General features: G+C 41.3%; 1 protein-coding gene across 1 annotated transcript in view; it reads left to right on the top strand.

Annotated features, from left to right (window-relative positions):
* LOC103286224 (cytochrome P450 3A12-like) overlaps positions 1 to 14437 on the top strand; it is a 35678-nt gene extending 21241 nt beyond the window's left edge. Inside the window, exons 10-13 of the mRNA XM_054714916.1 lie at positions 4741 to 4901; positions 8791 to 9017; positions 11226 to 11388; positions 13554 to 14437. Of these exons, the coding sequence (XP_054570891.1) occupies positions 4741 to 4901; positions 8791 to 9017; positions 11226 to 11388; positions 13554 to 13649 (647 nt within the window). The 3' untranslated portion in view covers positions 13650 to 14437. The remainder of the gene's footprint in view (positions 1 to 4740; positions 4902 to 8790; positions 9018 to 11225; positions 11389 to 13553) is intronic.
* Positions 14438 to 18254: the final 3817 nt, after the last annotated feature.

Below are 18254 nucleotides of genomic sequence, written 5' to 3'. Positions count from 1 at the left end.
CCAGCAGGGGAGCAGTTAGGGGGCGATCAGGCTGGCAAGCAGAGGCAGTTAGGAACGATCAGGAAGGCAGGTAGAGTGGTTAGGAGCCAGCAGTCCTGGATTGCAAGAGGGATTCCTGCTGCTGGTTTAGGCCCCATCCCTCAGGGATCCAGCCTATACTGGCAGTCGGACATCCCCCGAGGGGTCCCAGATTGGAAAGGGTTAATAGAAAAACATGCAAATTGACCGCACCTCCACTACACCCACAACCAATCAGAGCGAATAAGATGGTGGTTAATTTGCATATGCAGGCGCTGAGTGGCCTGGGTCCAGGAAACATCCTCCGGACCCAGGCCACTCCTAGCCTGTAGGCCCGTGCTTAGGTCCTGAGCGGCAGGGGTCCCAGAATGCCCCCTGGCCACTCAGAGCCTATGGGTGTAGGCGCCAAGCAACCTGGCGGGCGGGAACATCCCCGTGTCGCTATAGCAACGTGGGGATGTTCCGCCCCGCCCCCAGCGGCTTGCAAAGGCTCCTGCACAAAGCGGCAGTTTGGGGCCATGCCCCTAGCCAGGCGCCCAGGACTGGGGGCTGCCGCTGGCCTCTGGGGTGTGCCGAGACCCTGGTGGCCACTGCTGTGTGCTGCCTGGGGTCCCTGCAAGCCCCGAACCTGAGGCCCATGGTCAGGCTGGTTGCTGGCCTCCCCAAGCTGCTTGCAAAGGCTCCTGCACAAAGCGTTGGTTTGGGGCCACGCCCCCAGCCAGGCGCCCAGAACTGGGGGCTGCTGCTGGCCTCCTGGGTATGCCGAGACCCTGGCGGCCACCGCTGCGTGCTGCCCAGGGTCCCTGCAAGCCTCGAGCCTGGGGCCCATGGTGGGGCTGGCTGCTGGCCTTGGGGCGTTTGGAGACGGGTATGTTCCCACCCCGCCCCAGAGGCTTTCCAAGCTCCAGCACCAAGTGGCAGATTGTGTCCATGCCCCCAGCCTAGCGCCCTCCACAGGGGGATGGCTGCTGGCCTCTGGGGTGTGCGGAGACCCCGGCAGCCACCACCGGGTGGCAGGGACACGCCCCTAGCCCAGTGGACACAACCCAGGGGCTGCATGAGCTGCAGAGGATACACCTTTTTAAAAATTTTTATTGATTTTTTTTTTTTTTTTTTTTTTTACAGAGAAGAGGGGAGAGGGATAGAGAGTTGGAAATATCAATGAGAGAGAAACATCCATTAGCTGCCTCCTGCACACTCCCCACTGGGGATATGCCTCCAACCAAGGTACATGCCCTTAACAGGAATCAAACCTGGGACCCTTCAGTCTGCAGGCCCACACTGAGCCAAACCATTTTGAGAGTAAATACCTTTTCTGACAACTCATTGGCTAAGCTCCCTGTAGGCCACCAATTGCAGTGTTCTTGGTAATTTGGGTTATAAGAATCCAAGAAGGTAATCTAGGGTTTTTCCACCACACTCTTGAAGGAAAAAATGAAGGTCCCTTGAGGGGTCCCAGATTGGAGAGACTGCAGGCTGGGCTGAGGGACAACACCCCCCGCTACCCCCCTCCCCGCCGTGCATGAATTTCGTGCACCAGGCCTCTAATATATATATATATATATATATATATATATATATATATATATATATATTCATTATTCAATACAGTAACTACTAGACACATGTGACTATTGAGCATTTGTGTAGTGGCCAGTGCAACTGAAAACAATCTTAAACTGTATTTCATTTTAATTAATTAATTAAGATCTAAAGTTAAATCATCATTTGTGGCTTGTGACTACCATATTGGACAACACAGCTCTAAACTTTGAATATTATGTGGTATATGCTAACTGAGGGAAAGAACTTGATAGCTGAATTTATCCTCCAAAAGCATCACAAAAATCCTCATTGAAAAATCAGAACTCTGTCGAGTTATCATACATTATTGACTGCATTTATTGACTTCAGAGAGGAAGGGAGAGGGAGAGAGAGATAGAAACATCAATGATGAGAGAAAATCATGGATCAGCTGCCTCCTGCACACCCCCCACTGGGAATTGAGCCGACAACCCAGGCATGTGTCCTTGACCGAAATCAAACCTGGGACCCTTTGGTCCTCAGGCTAACGCTCTTTCCACTGAGCCAAACCAGCTAGAACTTGACTGTATTTCTTAGGTTGTCCTTTACATCCACATGACAATTTGTAACTAACAATTTGTACCTCTTAGTCCCTTTACCTTTTTCATCCAGTCCCCCTATCCCACTCCCTCTAGCAACCATCAGTCTTTTATTTGTATCTATGAGTCTGTTTCTATTCTGTTCATTTATTTGGTCTTTAGATACCACCTATAAGTAAAATCATATGGTAACTGTCTTTCTCTGTCTGACTTATGTCACTTAACATAATACCCTCTAGTCCATTCATACTGTTGCAAATGATAAGATTTTATTATTTTTTAATGGCTAAGTAATAATCCATTTGACAGGCACTTGGGTTGCTTCCAAATCTTGGCTATCGTAAATGATATTACAATGAACATAGGGGTGCATGTAGTCTTTCAAATTAGTGTTTTGGGATTCTTTGGATAAATTCCCAGAAGTGGAATTTCTGGGTCATAAGGCAGTTCCATTTTTAATTTTTTGAGGACCCTCCATACTGCTTTCCACAGTGGTTGCACAAATCTGCATTCCCACCAATAGTGAAAGAGATTTCCTTTTCTCCACATCCTTGCCACCACTTGTTTGTTGATTTATTGATGTTAGCCATTCTGACAGGTGTGAGGTGATATCTCATTGTGATTTTAATTTACATTTCTCTGACAATTAGTGATGTTGAGCATCTTTTCATATGTCTATTGGTCATCTGAATGTCCTCTTTGGAGAAGTGTCTATGCAGATCCTCTGCCCACTTTTTAATTGGATTACTGGGGGGATGGGGTTGGTTTGAGTTGTATAAATTCTTTATAGATTTGGAGTATTAACCCCTCATGGAATGCATCATCTGTGAATATTGTCTCCCATTCAGTAGGCTGTCTTTTTGTTTTGTTGATGGTTTCCTTTGCTGTGTGAACTTTTTAGTTTGATGGAGTCCCATTTATTTATAGTTTCCCTTGCCCAAACAGATATGTCAGGGGGAAAAAATTGCTAAGAAAAATGTCAGAGATTTTACTGCCTTTGTTTTCTTCTAGGGTTTATATGGTTCAAGTCTTACATTTAAGTCTTTAATTCATTTTGAGTTTATTCTTGTATACGGTGTAAAAAGATAGTCTAGGCCCTGACTAGTATGGCTCAGTTGGCTGGCGCATCCTCCTGAACACTGAGAGGTTGTGGGTTCAATCCCAAATAGGGCTCATGTCTGGGCAGCAGGTTTGGTCCCCAGTCGCAGCCCCCTCTTAGGGCACATACAGAAGCAGGGAGAACGGATGGATGTTCTCTCTCTCTCTCTCTCTCTCTCTCTCTCTCTCTCTCTCTCTCTCTCTCTCTTTCTCTCTGAATAAGCATGTCCTTGGATGAGGATTTTAAAAAAGATGGTCTAGTTTCTTTCTATTTCTTTGGCTCATATCTATCCAATTTTCCAAACATTTATTGACCAGACTATTTTACTTCCTTGTATATTCTTGTCTCCTTTGTCATATATTAATTGACCATATACAGTAGGTCTGGGTCCCTTATTCTGTGCCATTGATCTATATCTGTTTTTATGCCAATACTATGCTGTTTGATTACTATAGTCCTGTAGTATAGCTTGATATTAAGTAGTGTGACACCTCCAACTTTGTTCTTTCCCAAGATTGTTTGGCTATTTGAGGTCTTTTGTGATTTCATATAAATTTTGGGTTTTTTTGTTCTAGTTCTGCAAATCATCACATCTCTTGACAGTTGATACTGTGATTCGGTAGTTTTCATATGGGATTTAATATTCTGCATTTCTAATAACTTTCCAGATACTGCTGATGATGCTGGTCTATGGACAATACTTAGAGTAACCATATTTTATGTGTAGCCCAGTATCATTCTCTTAAGTTTCTGCAAACATTTTTGAATGAAAGATCCTTTCATTTCCCCTGCATAAGCCTTAGTGCAAAGTCTCTTAAAAATTATCCAGCGCCCTGGCCAGTTTGGCTCAGTGGATAGAGCCTCAGCCTGTAGATTCAGGGGCGGGAAGGCGGGGGCGGTCCCAGGTTTGATTCCAGTCAAGGGCGTGTGCTTGGGTTGCAGGCTCCATCCCCAGTGGGGGACATGCAGGAAGCAGTGGATTGGTGATTCTCTCATCATTAATGTTTCTATCTCTCCCTCTCCCTTCCTCTCTGAAATCAATAAAAATACATATTTTTTAAAAGATATTTTAAAAAATATATTCCATGTATATTTTATCTAGAATAATTTAAATTTTTCCTGGGGAGAAATCTATCCCATATTACTTGTAGCTAAACTACTTTTGGGATTCTCCAAGGGACATACTGATAACACTGTGCATGTAACACAAAACGCTATGTCTTAAAATTGCACAGCTATGTTGTGGACAGAGTGATATAACCAGAAGCAGATGGTGAAGAATAGAATAGACCTTGGTGGGGGAAAAACAGATTAAGATATTTTTGCGTTTTTCTGGCTCTATTACATAAACATCAGAGTGCAAAACACTTCCAATTTAAGCTGAATTGTTTTTTCAATTTTTCCTATAAGGGTTTGGGAGTTTCATTTGGATTTCTCATAATCTAAATTGTGATGTTGTACATTGACCTGCTTTATAAAATATCTTTCTTCTCCTTTTAGCTCTGACTGATCTGGAGCTTGTTGCCCAGTCTATTATCTTTCTTTTTGCCGGCTATGAGACCACTAGCAGTTCTCTTTCTTTCCTTATGTATTTGCTGGCCACTCACCCCGATGTGCAGCAGAAATTGCACAAGGAGATTGATGCAACATTGCCCAATAAGGTGAGTGGGTGGTACTTGGAGAACGAGGGAGAACGTAAAGCCTTATCAAGAATGCCTCCTCACCACTTCCTAGGAGAATTTATACAAAGAATGTAAGCATCAATTATTTCACTTGTGCTATTTAGGAAGGATGTAAAAAGACAAAAACAAACAAAAATATAGGTAATTTTTGTTATTAGAGATATATAAAATCTTTGAAAAAAAGTGTTGGTCCTGTTGTATCAGTTATAACTGTTATCATAATAATGTCAAATGAAAAAAAATTTAAAACCTCAGTGGCAATTAACAATAGGAATTTATTGCTCAAGTGTCTAGATCAGGGGGTCCTCAAACTTTTTAAACAGGGGGCCAGTTCACTGTCCCTCAGACCGTTGGAGGGCTGGACTATAGTTTAAAAAAAACTATGAACAAATTCCTATGCACACTGCACATATCTTATTTTGAAGTAAAAAAACAAAACGGCAAAAACACCCGCATGTGGCCCGCGGGCCATAGTTTGAGGACGCCTGGTCTAGATAATCATCTCTGTTGATATTGATTGGACTTGCTTTAGTCTGGCTCTTGGCTGATCTAGGCTGGCCTTGGCTAAGCGGCTAGGTGAATCAGGTCCACACATACTTCACACATCTCCCATACTCCAGACAACTAGCCTGGGTATGTTCTTCTCAGGCAATGGCAGAGGGAAAGACCAATAAACCCAATCATATGGGTGCCTTTCAGAACTCTGCTTGAATCACACTTAGCCAACATTCCATTGACTTAAAGCATGCATCATGGTCAACCCAGCATCATAATAAGAGGGCACAAAGTTAGATGACTAAGGGCATGGACACAGGAAGGTGTGGAAAACTGGCACTATTCCTGGAATCTACCACCTTGGGTAAACTGCAATCTAGGAGAAGCCTGGTATACAGAAAAGAACATAGTGTAGGAAATAGAAGACATGAGTTTGAGTCCAGACTGTGGTTTTGGATAGGTCTTAGGTCCTTCAAATACAAAATAAAGATACATTTTAGGGTCCAACTAAATTAAAGATTACTTTTCTTCTCTGGGTAAGCCTATATTAGAGATCATGTTGTTGCAATAAGATGGAAAGGTCACTAACAAACAGACTAGCTAAAGCATTATGTCCCCCCCTCTTATTAAGAGTTACAATGACAACAACAACACTAACAGCTAATGTATACTTCTCACTATATTTGTCTGTTCTAAATTCCTTATATTTATAAATGAATTGAATTTTTAAAAAAGTATGTATTAAAAATAGAAACAGACTCATATATACTGTAGAGAACAGACTATCAGAGGGGAAGGGGGCTTAGGAGGCTAGGTGAAAAAGATGAAGAGGTTAAACAAAAAAACACTAATTGACACAGCCCTAGCCACTTAGGCTCAGTGGATAGAGCTTCTACCCTCAGACTAAAGGGTTCTGGGTTTGATTCCTATCAAGGGCACGTAACTTGGTTGCAGGCTGGATCCATGGCCATGATGTGGAAGCAACCAATCCATGTGTCTCTCTCACATTGATGTTTCTCTCTGTGTGTCTTTCCCCCTCCCTTCCACTCTTTCTAAAAATCAATGGAAAAATATCCTCGGGTGAGGACTAACAAAAAATAAGAAACTCATAGACACAGACAACAGCATGATGATTACCAGAGAAGAATAGGCTGTGGGCAGAAGTAGAAGAAAATATGGGGGAGGGCGGGATAAATGGTGATGGAAGGAGAGTTGACTTGGGGTGGTGATCACACAATACAATATACAGATGGAGTATTATAGTATTGTAAACTGAAACCTATATAATTTTATTAACCAATGTCACCCCAATAAATTCAATTTTCTATGTATTTAAGAATTATTAACCCTTTGCACTCGCTTGCTTTTTTCTCAATTCCTTTATTCTAATGCTAACCGTGTCGAGTCACACTCGACATCCAAGTGCAAAAGGTTAAACAGACAATAATGTTACTTTATTTTTTGAATATTATTGTGTCTATCTCACATTTTATTTTTTGTTTAAATTTCTTTATTGATTAAGGTATCACCTATTTGTCCTCATCCCCCCATTCCCATCCGAAACCGCTCCCCACGCATGCCCCCATCCCCCTGTTGTCCTTGACCACTGGTTAGGCTCATATGTATGCACACAAGTCTTTTGGTTGATCTCTCCCCTTTATCCCCACCCTTCCCTACCCTCCCTCTGAGGTCCACCAGTCTGATCCATGCCTCCTTGTCTCTGGGTCTGTTCTTGTCCATCAGTCTATGTTGTTCATCATTTCCCCTAGATGAGTGAGATCATGTGCTACTAGAAATACACTTATAAGAACCGAAAATGACACAAGCAATGATTATGCTGAGAGGCAAATGAATCAGTCTGTAGTGAGTTTCTTTCTGGGCCAACAGTTCTTTTGAGACCCAATTTCAATGTCAAACAATTCCTTATGTGTACATGTCAGCAATGATATTTCAGTTCTGGATGGTGGACAAATGGTGGTTATGCAGGTCCGACCCTCTCCGGTTTGGTCCTGGGTTAGAAGAACTATTTGAAGAATAAATTCAATTTTAAAAAATGATACTTTATTCAGAATAGTCTAAATTTGCCACAACTACAGATTAGCCCTCTATTCTCAGTGGATTTACATAGCAAAGGATTTTTTCCAACTCACATTAACATGTCCAACATGGATTGTTAATGAAGGATGGGAGTGGGACTTTGTGCTCCACAGTTACTCGGAAATATAAGCTAAAAAGGACCCACTTTCTTGTAGCTGCACTTTCTGGAGCACAAGGCCTTCGTGTTGGTTGGGGAATAACGAACTAGAGTGTTGCTCAGTGGATTTTCAAATGTTTTGGCTCTGAACTGACATATGTCACCTCAGCTCACAGCCCATTCTCAAAGCTGGTTTCCCCTAGCTTTAAGTGGGCTGGGAGATGTGGAGACCACATGGATATTGGGTGAGCGGTGATGTCCCTATGAAGTGCCAACTCTAAATATCTCCATGTAACATCAGAAAACCGAGGTACCGAGAGGTGAAATAATTTTCATACACTAGTCATATAGCTAGTGGTGAAGAAGCCGCTAGCCAAACCCTTAAGTATGACACCAAGAGGTGACCACATACTGTATTGCCCACACTGTTTTCAGATACCTGACAAAACTGGAACTCTGTGGTATGAAGAGACTGGCCTCTGGGGCTGGAGAGGCTTGTATGAGATCTTCACAGCTTACAGTCAAACCCTGAAGCAACAACTAGGAGACTGTTCCAGCAAGGCAGCCTGAGGCTGAGTGGGGTTCCACCTCTTTATAACTTTTGCTAGAATGAAGTTGTGTGCTCTGCTAGCTAGCATCCAGTCACACCCTTCTTTTGCTATACTTACAGAGTTTTGTTATTTATTGAGCTTCTATTTATATGGTGTTTCCAAATTTTATATATATATAATCTAAAGGCTTAGTAAGCAGAATTTTTCAACTGAAAACTTTGTCAAGTTGGAATTTTGCTCTTTTACACATTATCTTTCCTTGGTACAGAAGTGTGCCTCTATTTTGAAAACAAATAGTGACCTTAGCATATTTCAGTTAAGAATATGGGTCATAGTCTATTACTCACATGAGTTAAAAAAAATCACTACATGGTAATGTGAGGAATTTTGGGTCCTGTTTAAGGAGTTGTCCACAACGTCCCCCATAGTCATAACTACTCCACACATCCCAATGGGCCATTAAGCATGTGAAAGGACATGACAGATATTAAAATGTCTATAAATCCTAAGGTCCTTTACCCAAATAAGTTATTCTTTGGAGCGCCTAACATTTATATAGAACTACATAGACTGAGTTAAAAGTTGATCTCAAATCTCAGTTTATCAAAATCTGTTTCTTTTTTCCCAGGCAACTCCCACCTATGATGCCCTGGCACAGATGGAGTATCTTGACATGGTGATGAATGAATCCCTCAGATTATTCCCAATTGCTGGTAGACTTGAGAGGGTCTGTAAGAAGGATGTGGAAATCAATGGGGTATTCATTCCCAAAGGGACGGTGGTGATGGTGCCAACCTTTGTTCTTCACCTAGACCCAACATATTGGTCAGAACCTGAGGAGTTCCGTCCTGAAAGGTACTGGACCCCTGAGAAAGGGAACCCACCCTAATCCAGGCTGGTTGGACATATTCTGATGTCTTTTAGTATAGATGATTAATGTGTGGTTGTACAATCATTTATATGTACATTTTTTTATTTTTACAAGTTTGCTTTTTCTTATTACAAGAGTAATCATTGTTTGTTGACAAAATTTTACAAACTCTAGACTAGATAAAAGAAAATTGTATCTGTCCATAGTCCTAATACCTTAAGATAGGCCTCATTAGTAATGCAATGTATGTCATTATTGACATTTTTCTAAGCATATATAGATTTTTTTAACTAAAATAGTAATATATTTTTTATTTTGAACTGTTTACTTTATTTACCAGTAATCTATAAATAGTGTCCTATTATATATAACCATCATATATAGGTATGCATACATATAAATATTTATGCATATGTGACTATATGCTTATGCCATGCATTACTTAATCATTATCTGACTTTAGGAATGCAGGCTTTTTTACTTCTTTAAATTTTTCTGTTTTTCTCATTAACTCTCTGAATTTACCACCAACGTTCCCACATTCTGTGTTTTTTTTTCCACATTGGTGGCCACACCTTTATCATTATTGGGAGAGTGCATTATGAGAACCTGAGAGGTCCTCATCCCTGATGATTTAAGCAGCCCCTTGAGGACAGAGGTGAACACAAGTTACTGGTCTGTCTTTGGCTACAGTCCTGTGTCAGCTTCCTCCAACTCTCAGTATTTGGCAACTTCCAAAGAAAAGTCACCTGCTCTCCAGACGCCTGAGACACTCCCCTAAGATGGTCTTTAGCATGTTCTTCTGGAAATTCAGAGCCAAGGCCTAGCTTTGGGCATAGCTTGAATTCTAGAAAGAGCTGATGTTTCCCATTTATTGTATTGATGAGAAAAATTGGAATTAACTATTGAGGGCACTAGCTGGGATCTAGGCTTTCATTAGCCTTACTGTAAGATCCCTAATGGCAGGGACCTTCTCTCATTTGCCATGGTGTTCTTAGTTCTAGCTTTTTGTCTACACATAGTATTTGGTGAAAGAAGAAGTTAGACGTGACCAAATCCTCTGTTTTCTGGACCAAGGGGCCTCTGTGTTTCCTCCAAGCTCAACTGTTTTCCCTCCCCCCGGCACCATACCCTGTAGCTTCATAAACATGAAACCAGAGACCACTGACTGTACTGCCCTTTTGATCATTAAGTCATCCACAGAGAGTAACTGCTTACCATGTCAGGAAGTGGGCAAGGCAGTGAGAAATCCAAATGTTAAAAAAATGCCTATTATGGAGAATTTGACATTTACACAAATATACAAAATCATTTTCTATAGATACGAGTCTACTTTTAATTCATCTATGTGTGCCTATCACATGTTTATAGCCATCAAACTATGTCTGTTGCCCCATTCACACACCATTACTACCACCCTCCTAATTCCCATATTATTTTAAGGCATACCATCTCTAAATATTCCAATGTTCAAGAACCTTTTAAAAATACATAACCACAATGCCATGATCATTTTCCAAAATCCACATTTTCCCTTAATATAATCAAACATTGAGGAATCAAATTTGAATAAAACATAAGTCTAACCTTCAAGGAATTTATAGTCTAGTGGAACACACAGACAAGGAAATCACAGATTATACTAGAGTACAGGAGCATCATATGCCCATATAAGGCATCTGACTTAAGCTATTCAATGGGAGAGGGACAGAAGAGGTGAGAGGAAGGGAAGAGAGGAAAAGGGGCGGGGGGAAGGAAAGGGAAGGAAAAAAATAACAATTCAACCAATGAGAGATATGATTCCTATTGCCTTCCTCCATGAGCATGTGACTAACATGAGTTTAATGGAGGCAGGGACCTACTTTTTCTTCAATTAGTCTCATTTCCTACTTGCCTTTCAGAGTGTGAGCATCTCAATATCCCGAATGTAATTTAGTGTTTAAAGATAAATGTTCTTTTAAACAGCATTCATATCATCTCTTCAATGATACTGTTAGCTCATATAGGGTATGGGGAATGGAAAGGATCTGTAGCTTACCATTCTTACAGCAAAATAACTATAGCAGGATGTCACTGACTAGCCCAGGGAGTATTCTGTATACTACTTGTAGAGGAGCCTAAGAACCCCAAACATGTAGCTCTTGTGGTGTTTATGTTTCATTAATTATTTGCATCTACTGTCATATAACCAGGTTTAGTAAGGAGAACAAAGACAGCATAAATCCTTACATATACACACCCTTTGGAAGTGGACCCCGAAACTGCATTGGAATGAGGTTCGCTATCATGAACATGAAAATTGCTATCGTCAGAGTTCTGCAGAACTTCTCCTTCAAACCTTGCAAAGAAACACAGGTCAGATACTTAACACGTTACCGCTCTGCGTGAATAATGCTTGATTGAGAGTTTTTCTTAAACTGAGGTACAGATGCATGAGTGTGCTCATTCATTGTTTAATACTTTGTTCGGTTGGTCAGAGAATCTGTCTGGAGTCACATATAACCTTTAAGGTCCTGGTAGCCTAGAGTGCTAAGCCTGTGTTTTTATAACTATTCAACTATAAAGGCCATCTAGAGTCAATGTAGTTAGTGTGACATGATGATGTAGAGTCCTTTGAGAAAAGTTTAAATTTGGTTTCAAGTCCACTGGAAGGAAGGGAAAGTGCTGTGCACAGTCCTGAAGTACAATGATAACTGGGTCATGACTTTTGAACACTGGTCTTTTCCACCAGAACTTACAGAAGCTCTTGTGAGAGCGTTCTCAACCCCTGGCTATACAATGAAATCAGCAGGGATCTTTAAAAAATCCTATGCCTAGGTCATCTCAGATTCTAAAACAATCCATCCTGTGTGGCTTTAAAAGCACCCCCTTTGGTTCTCATGTGCAGCCAGCGTTGATTAAAGCATTTTCTGCCTGACGTAAGAACTCCTACAGTCCATGGCCATCTTGGCTACTTGAAACCTACTTCTGGGAGCCAGGCTGCAATCAAGTTGGGTTCTTTACATCCTAATATGAACTCTATGATGTTTTTCTCACGTTCTTCCCCATTCTGCTCTCATCTTTCATGCCCTAGTTCACTCCCAAAGCCCTTCCAGGAGGCTTCCCATCTAGTCCAGAGCCCATTTTTCCTCTGCCATGTTATTGCTACTACAGGCTGGTATCATCACTATCCTACCTAACCGAAAACTTTATAATTAAACCATCCAGTTTGGTACTCTATGTTTTCTTTGTATCTAAGAATATCCTAAAGTCCAGCACCTCATTTTATTCCTTTCATAAATTCCTAATGGTGCCTTGCGGTCATTCAGGAAATGCTTAAAAAGTATTTTGCAGTTGATTTGGAGATCATGAATCCACATTTTAAATGATTTAATTAGAAAATTTTAACAAATAGCATTTGTAATGTACATTTTCTATGTGTGTTGGTCTGTGTACAGGGGAAATATATACATGCTATTTGAAATTATAAAATAGGAAGGTTTTACACTAATAGAAGATCTGGAATCTCTCTGAAGAACATAATAGTTGTCATTGAGTCATAGCAAGCAAGGCCCTATAATAAGGCTTATTTCTAGGACTTGTATATTTATTATGCAGATCCTTTCCTTAAGCAGGCTTTCTCAGAGAAGAGGAGGAGGATAGAGATGGTTTCCATCTTATTTGTGGCTTTAGGCAGCTGTGTAGCAGTCCTGTAAGTACATACAAAGGAGGTTTTAGCCCTGAGAGGAGTGGGCCTCTGGCACACCTGGGGTGGTGTAGACACTCCCTGAAAGCTCCCAGTCATCTCTGGCTTGTGCTTTTCACCCTCCATGACAATTTTCTTGCTCTTCAGTGAACTGAGATCTAAAGGGTACTGTGTTGGTGGCTCCCCAACACTGAGGGAGTGACTGGGTGGGAATAGAGCTAAAAAAAATTAGTCAAAACACTATTTAGGTCAAAACGCCATTCAGAAGTTCACTATTTACACTGGGAACCAGGAGATGTTAGAAAATAGGCACAACGCTTGACAAATACCTTTTCCCATCATGAAACTAGAAGGCTTCCACTGGGAGAAGTGACTGGACTCTTTAGAAGTGATGGATAATTCAAATAATTAAAATGTATAATATGTACTCAGGTTACCTTGTAAGTTCCAATATGCACAAAATGAATTCTGTATGGCTTTTCTAAATAGTTTTTCATAATGCCTAAGAATCTGGTTTAAATTTCAAAAAAATTATACATTTGCTTAAAATTCAAACCAAAAAATAAGCACAAACTAATATGATTTTGTCTCTGTTCCTGGTACAGAATAGATGCTGTAATTGATATTTTCTTGAATGAATGTATTGATGAATGCTTTCACTGACCAGTCTCGAGATAGCTTACTGAATAAGTATAAAGAAACAAAGATATATTATGCTAAGAGTAATTTCTATATATTATAAAGCATTATTGTCCTCAATGTATCTTATCTGCTTTGCTTTTGGTGCTGACAGTGCTTCATTAACTGGTCCTCATCTGCTGTTTAACATTTGCAGATTCCTGTGGAACTAGATTTTCAAGGAATTATTCAACCAAAAAAACCCATTGTTTTAAAGGCTGAGTTGAGAGATGGAACTGTAAGTGGAGCCTGACTTTCCCTAAGCACTTACACTTTGTTCTTCAAAGAAGTTGTATCCCCCTACGCCGGAGATCTCAGTGTAATTTGTGAATAAAAAAACAGAAATGAAGATGGGCTTACCCTACTGCACTTGATGGATGACTAGGGAGTCTGTACATTCACTTATCTTCTCAGTGTCTATACAGAGTATTACATATTGTGTAATATAAGAGAGGTGACTAAATAAGCAGACCCAGCTTATTGAGTTCTTATAATACTATCTCCATCTACTCCCACTTAATACCATCTACTTATTTAGTACTAATCATGAATACAAATTTATAATTTTATCAATAAACTTTAATGGAAACAAGAATCATTGTGGATATGGCAATAGTGACATTTATATCATGTTTTATTTTGAATATCCTATATTGTATATTATATTGAGCAACTCAATAAACATTTCTTCATAATAATATTATCTGATGCTTTCATGCACAGCCAGTGACTAAATGTTTTTAACCATCACAATCACTGGTTGAGTGGGACCTTTTCAGAATTCCAATTTGATATATTAAGATAGGTGAGAATAAATCCACTGTGATTTCCCCATTATTTAGAAAGTACATTCATAATGTAATTCCACCTTTTTTGGAGCACATATTTTTTATAAGGCTCAGCTGAGGCACTTATTATTTTATTATTAGTTTTGATTTAATGTTTCATCTCATCTGCCTTGATAACTCTGGAAAACAGGATACATGTTGTCTTATATTCTTTGTATGTCATCCTCAAGTCCCAACCCTCTTAACACAATGAACATGGAATAAAAGATAGTTGATTGGTCAATTGATTGGGTAGAAAGGCTACAAGCGTTCGTCAGTTTCAGAAGTGCACAGGGTTCTTCCTTTTCCTTCTCTATCTCTCTCCTGCCACTTACTTCCCCTCACTTTACTTCCTTCTTTTCCCTTTCCTGCCATCCCCCCCGCCCCGCCCCCTTCCCTTTCCTTTTTTTCCTTTCTGGATAATGGGTCCTAAAGCCAAAAGGTTCAGCACAGCATTGTGGGCAGACACACATTGCAGGGGCAGGGGCAGGGGCAGAGAAGGGAGTCTCAGTGGCTCTAACAAGGAGGCTGAGTAGGGTGGAAGGGTATTCACATGTAGGGAATCTTGGTATGGGTGTGGGAACCCAAACAAAGTGGGAAATGTGTCCATGCAGAGAGGTACCCTGGTGAAAGCATCCAGAACCTAAACAGGGTGTGGAGAATCTGAGTAGGATGAAAAGAGTATCCTTTAGTGCAAAGGGATGCAGCAAATATTCATTATATCAAGGCGGAATGATCAAACAAATAAACATATTAAAGATAATGAAATCCACATTTCTCACTGTCAGAGAAGAGAGTCACTGATTCAGAAGGAGAGAAAAACAGAATTAACCCTGTGGACTCAGGGTGTGCTTTTCTATATAGATTAGAGGCCCAGTGCACGAATTCATGCACCAGTGGGGTCCCTTGGCCTGGCCTGTGGAATCGGGCCAAAACCAGCTCTCTGACGTCCCTTGAGGGGGTTCCAGATTGCAAGAGGGTGCAGGCTAGGCCGAGGGACCCCACTGGTGCACAATCAGGGCCAGGGAGGGACGCAGAGGGTTGGCCAGTTGGGGAGGGACCGTGGGAAGGCTCCAGGGCATGTCCGCCTGTCTCGCTCAGTCCCGATCGGCCGGACCCAAGTAGCAAGCTAACCTACCGGTCAGAGCGTCTGCCCCCTGGTGATCAGTGCACGTCATAGCAAGTGGTTGAGTGGCCTTAGCATATCATTAGCATACTAGAGGCCCGGTGCACAAAATTGGTGCACAGGGCGGGGGAGTGTCCCTCAGCCTAGCCTGCACCCTCTCCAATCTGGGAATCCTTGACGGATGTCTGACTGCCCGTTTAGGCCTGATCTTGGGTGAACATCCCTCTCACAATCCCTCTCACAATCCAGGACTGCTAACTCCCAATCGCTCACTTGCCTGCCTGCCTGATCACCCCCTAACCACTCCCTTGTCAGCCTGATCGACGCCTAACTGCTCTGCTGCTGGCCCGATTGCCCCTAACTTCCCTCCTCTGCCAGCCTGGTCACCCCTAACTGCCCTCCCTTGCAGGCCTGATTGCCCCCAACTGCCTTCCCTTGCAGGCCTGGTCCCTCCCAACTGCCCTCCCCTACTGGCCTGATCGCCCCCAACTGCCCTCCCCTACAGGCCTGATCCCCCGCAACTGCCCTCCCCTGCAGGCCTGGGACCCCCAACTGCTCTCCCCTGCAGGCCTGATCACCCACAATTGCCCTCCCCTGCTGGCCATCTTATGGCAGCCATCTTGTGTCCACATGGGTGCAGCCATCTTTGACCACATGGGGGCAGCCATCTTGTGTGTGGTCAATTTGCATATTACTCTTTTATTAGATAGGATTATGCTTTAATTGGTTGAATGGACACTTAGCATATTAAGCTTTTATTATATAGGATAGATAATAGATAAATAGCTATGAAGATAAATAGATACAAAGAGATAGATAGATGATTGATAGATAGATAGATAATTTATGTGTATGTTATGTATAGAAAACACACATTCTCTACTTCTCTCCATGGGCAGAGTTTAAAAACTTTATAGCAATGAACACACCTTGTGCCCTGATCTTGGCTTATAAATACCATTTTCCACCTCAAGGGACCCAGGCTCCTTAGAGAAATGGCTGACTTGGGGCCAGGTTTGAGAAAGTCCAAGATGATCCTGGAATATCTTGTTGAGCTATAAAGCAAGAAAATGCTAGACACTGAGGGGGACATGCCAAAAGGACATAGATGCCAGACTGATGGACTTTCAATGACCAAGCCAGGGACAATTTGAGCACAATCATAAATATTGATGGTAAGAATAAATAAAGTAGGAAAGATGAGTACATACAGGCATAAATAAATGGATAAATTGCAACTGGATGAGGATAGTTTCAAATATCACAGCTCAAAATACCCATTAATTACAAAGTGGAAAGTGTAGTTTCACAGTGGAACACACTGGTAGACATTCCCTTAATCAAGTGATCAGAGTGAGCATCATCAAGAATGAGATGAATTGATCATGCATCACCTGATATGACACAGTGAGAAGAACTCAGTATCACCTCTGTAATAGATTTCATACAGCTCCCCCCATTTTATGGATATAAGTATGTTTTAGTCATAGTCTGTATGTTTTCTCAATGAACTTAAGCTTTCCCTTGTAGACAAGCTATTGCCTCTTCTGTGGCTAAAGTTCTATTAGAAAAGATTATCTCTGCCTGGGGATCTCCTCTCAAACTCTATAGTGATTGAGGATCACATTTTTTGCATATAAGATTTTTTTTTTTTTGTCAATCTTCACCAAAGAATATTTGTTCCGTTGATTTTTAGAGAGAGTGGAAGGGGGAAAGAGAGAGCAAGAGAGAAACATCAATTGGTTGCCTCCTGCACAGGGATCAAATGTGCAACACAGGTACATGCCCTTGACTGCGAATCGAACCCCTGACTCTTTGGTGCACAGGCTGACTCTCTAACCACTGAACCATGTCAGCCAGGGCACACATTTGACGAGTCAGGTATTTCAACAAGTCTCTGCTATTTGCCTAATCTTACAACATTTTCATTGTGCTTACCATCCTCAGGTTTAGTCAAATGTACTAATGGCATTATTAAGGTTAAGTTGGCAAAATTTGTAGAGTCCTCCAAATACCTTGGCCGTAAGCATTGCTGTTGGTCCTTTTAAATCCCCCTTTGGAGCTCATAAAATTTCACCTTTTAAGATAATTATGCCCCATTCATTTGGCTCCTACTTCTTTCTATCAGAGTTACTAAAGGGAGAGAAACTTCAATATTGTAAAAGCTTAATTGCTTCTATTGAAAATAACCAACTTTGGAGTGACTTCAGAGGAATAACTGGAGATAGGTGCTCCTGGTCTCTCCCATTGAAGTTTCAACAATTTTAAGAGCTACACTTCAACAAAGGATTCCCTGCTCAATGCACAAATACATCTGAGAGACCTGAGCATTGAAACATCTGAAGGTAGGCAAATGGGAGCAAACTGGGGATTTGGGAAGGAAGAAGAGCTGAGAGGATGCCAGAGATGCAGCTTGGCTCTCACAGAGTGGAGCTCACTGCAGAGGGGATGAATACAGAAACAACTATCCTAAACAAAATACTAGCAAATCGAATACAATGATACATTTAAAATAATACATCACAATCAAGTGGAGTTTATTCCAGGGGCAGAAGGATGGTTCAAATATACAAATCAGTCAATGTAATATACCACATTGATAAAACAAAGGATAAAAATCATGTGATCTTATTACTAGATGCAGAAACACCCACTTATGATTAAAATACTAAATAATGTGGGAATAGAAGGAAATTACCTCAACATAATAAAGGCTATCCTATATAATAAAAGGGTAATATGCAAATAGACAAACAGCAGAACAACTGAACAACCAATCAAAGCATAATATGCTAATGATATGCTAAGGTTCTCAACCACTCGCTATGATGTGCACTGACCACCAGGGGGCAGTCAACTGGTCAACCAGTCGCTATGACGTGCACAGGGGGCAGATGCTCCAACC

The sequence above is a fragment of the Eptesicus fuscus genome, chromosome 4, assembly GCF_027574615.1.
Source record: "Eptesicus fuscus isolate TK198812 chromosome 4, DD_ASM_mEF_20220401, whole genome shotgun sequence".
Lineage (NCBI taxonomy): Eukaryota > Metazoa > Chordata > Mammalia > Chiroptera > Vespertilionidae > Eptesicus > Eptesicus fuscus.
Note: the sequence above shows the minus strand (reverse complement) of the source record. Positions and strands in the feature narration are given on the sequence as shown.